This window comes from Amphimedon queenslandica, unplaced genomic scaffold (genome assembly GCF_000090795.2).
Source record: "Amphimedon queenslandica unplaced genomic scaffold, v1.1 AMPQUscaffold_4019_Cont23994, whole genome shotgun sequence".
NCBI classification, from domain to species: domain Eukaryota; kingdom Metazoa; phylum Porifera; class Demospongiae; order Haplosclerida; family Niphatidae; genus Amphimedon; species Amphimedon queenslandica.
In genome coordinates, this window is record NW_003555661.1 from 1 (window position 1) to 1,473 (window position 1,473).

Genomic DNA, 1,473 nt, shown 5'->3' on the forward strand with positions numbered 1-1,473 from the left:
AAGTGAAGGAATCAGTGTTATTTGAAATCAAAGAGATGACACCAGTTGATTCAAGATTAACTCATGTACTTGAGACCTGGTGTCATGAGAAGGATAGAACAATAACTGAACTGAAGGAATCATTGAAAAGAATGGATAGAGATGATATACTTGAAGGTAAGGATTAGTGATTGCTATATATTAATTATATTCATGTACTGTACATTGTCATTCACTGTAGGTTTACATGAATTACCTACTGGACAATATACAATGAATAATGATGAAGAATATGATATTAATGGTATGTTGTTGTTTGTGAAGCTACTGTTGACATTTTTATTACTTATCATTATTTTTAGTAAAAGATTCAAATGATGAAGTTGAGACTCAAATTGAAACTGAAAACAAAGAAATACAAACAACACAAACAAGTATGTAATTATTTATTTATTTATTTATTATCACTTTTATACTTTAGCTCTTGACAAGGAAATTCAGTTCAACTATCTTGTACCATCACAAGGTTAGTCCTGTACTATTAGTAACGTACATGTAGTCTCGGGTCAACTTTGCAAAAAATGAAAAGTAGAGATTTTTTCATTTTTATAATTTTTTGATGCATATACTTGTTCATATGTTGCGTAGCACGTTTGAGCCAATTTTGATCAAATTTAAATTCTTTTAAGAACTTTTGAAGTTACTCTAAAATTGGACGAAATTTCCTGTACTATAGTACAGTGTCTTGGGTCAAATTTTGTCAAAAATAAAAAGTAAAAAAAATTTTCCATTGTTATAATTTTCTCTGATGCCTATTCATGTACTTGTGTTGTGTAGAAAGTTTGAGCTAATTCCAATTAAAATTAGATTTTTTATGAATTTTTGAAATTGTTCCAAAATTGGACAAAAGTCCCTGTACTGTAGTACATACCGTAATTTGCCTTTTTTTCGTACAAAAATTTTTCGTTTCAGAAAAATTCAAGTGGAAATATTTTCGTCTTCTCATAGTGTACGAAAATTTTTACAGTCTGAAAATTTAGCTTCTCTTGCATATACCTTGTCCTTTACCTACTGGTAACAAGGCCGCTATAGTAGTGTTTATAATTCTTGAGATAAGAGATTCTTGACCTGGCTGTTCCCCCCCCCCGACATTACTAGTATACGGATAGTACTGGAGATGCAGCAATGACCAATTTACGGATAATAAACGGAAACATTAAATGGCTACTTTTGTCACATGGTGGACCGTTTTATTTTGTAACTCAGTAGTGAAGCAACTGATTGAAGTACAGCAAGCACCAGTGGATAGAGCAAGGTTAGAGCTGCAAGAAGATACCTACTTATCAGGCCGTACCTTAGTCTTTCTTTGATGAATTAGGTCACAAATTTTGGTTGCTCAAAAATTTTCGATTGAAATATTTTCGTCATTTTAGGACCATACAAAAATATTTCCACAACGAAAAAAAGGCAAATTACGGTAGTCTCAAACCAAAT

The 1,473-nt window shown here is 31.5% G+C and overlaps 1 protein-coding gene across 1 annotated transcript; it reads left to right on the forward strand.

Annotated features, from left to right (window-relative positions):
- Window positions 1–13: 13 nt before the first annotated feature.
- LOC109592767 (uncharacterized) lies at window positions 14–511 on the forward strand. The gene is made up of 4 exons (XM_020008138.1): window positions 14–156; window positions 221–283; window positions 342–413; window positions 461–511. The coding sequence occupies exons 1-4, from the start codon at window positions 36–38 to the stop codon at window positions 508–510; spliced, it is 306 nt and encodes a 101-aa protein (XP_019863697.1). The 5' UTR covers window positions 14–35; the 3' UTR covers window position 511.
- The last annotated feature ends 962 nt before the right edge of the window (window positions 512–1,473 follow it).

Bases quoted from the DNA above. Each gene is read 5' to 3' on its own strand.
- LOC109592767 (XM_020008138.1), top strand. From the start codon at position 36: ATGACACCAGTTGATTCAAGATTAACTCATGTACTTGAGACCTGGTGT. The intron at 284-341 runs GTATGTTGTTGT...CATTATTTTTAG, and splicing joins TGAAGAATATGATATTAATG to TAAAAGATTCAAATGATGAA. The intron at 414-460 runs GTATGTAATTAT...TTTATACTTTAG, and splicing joins AATACAAACAACACAAACAA to CTCTTGACAAGGAAATTCAG.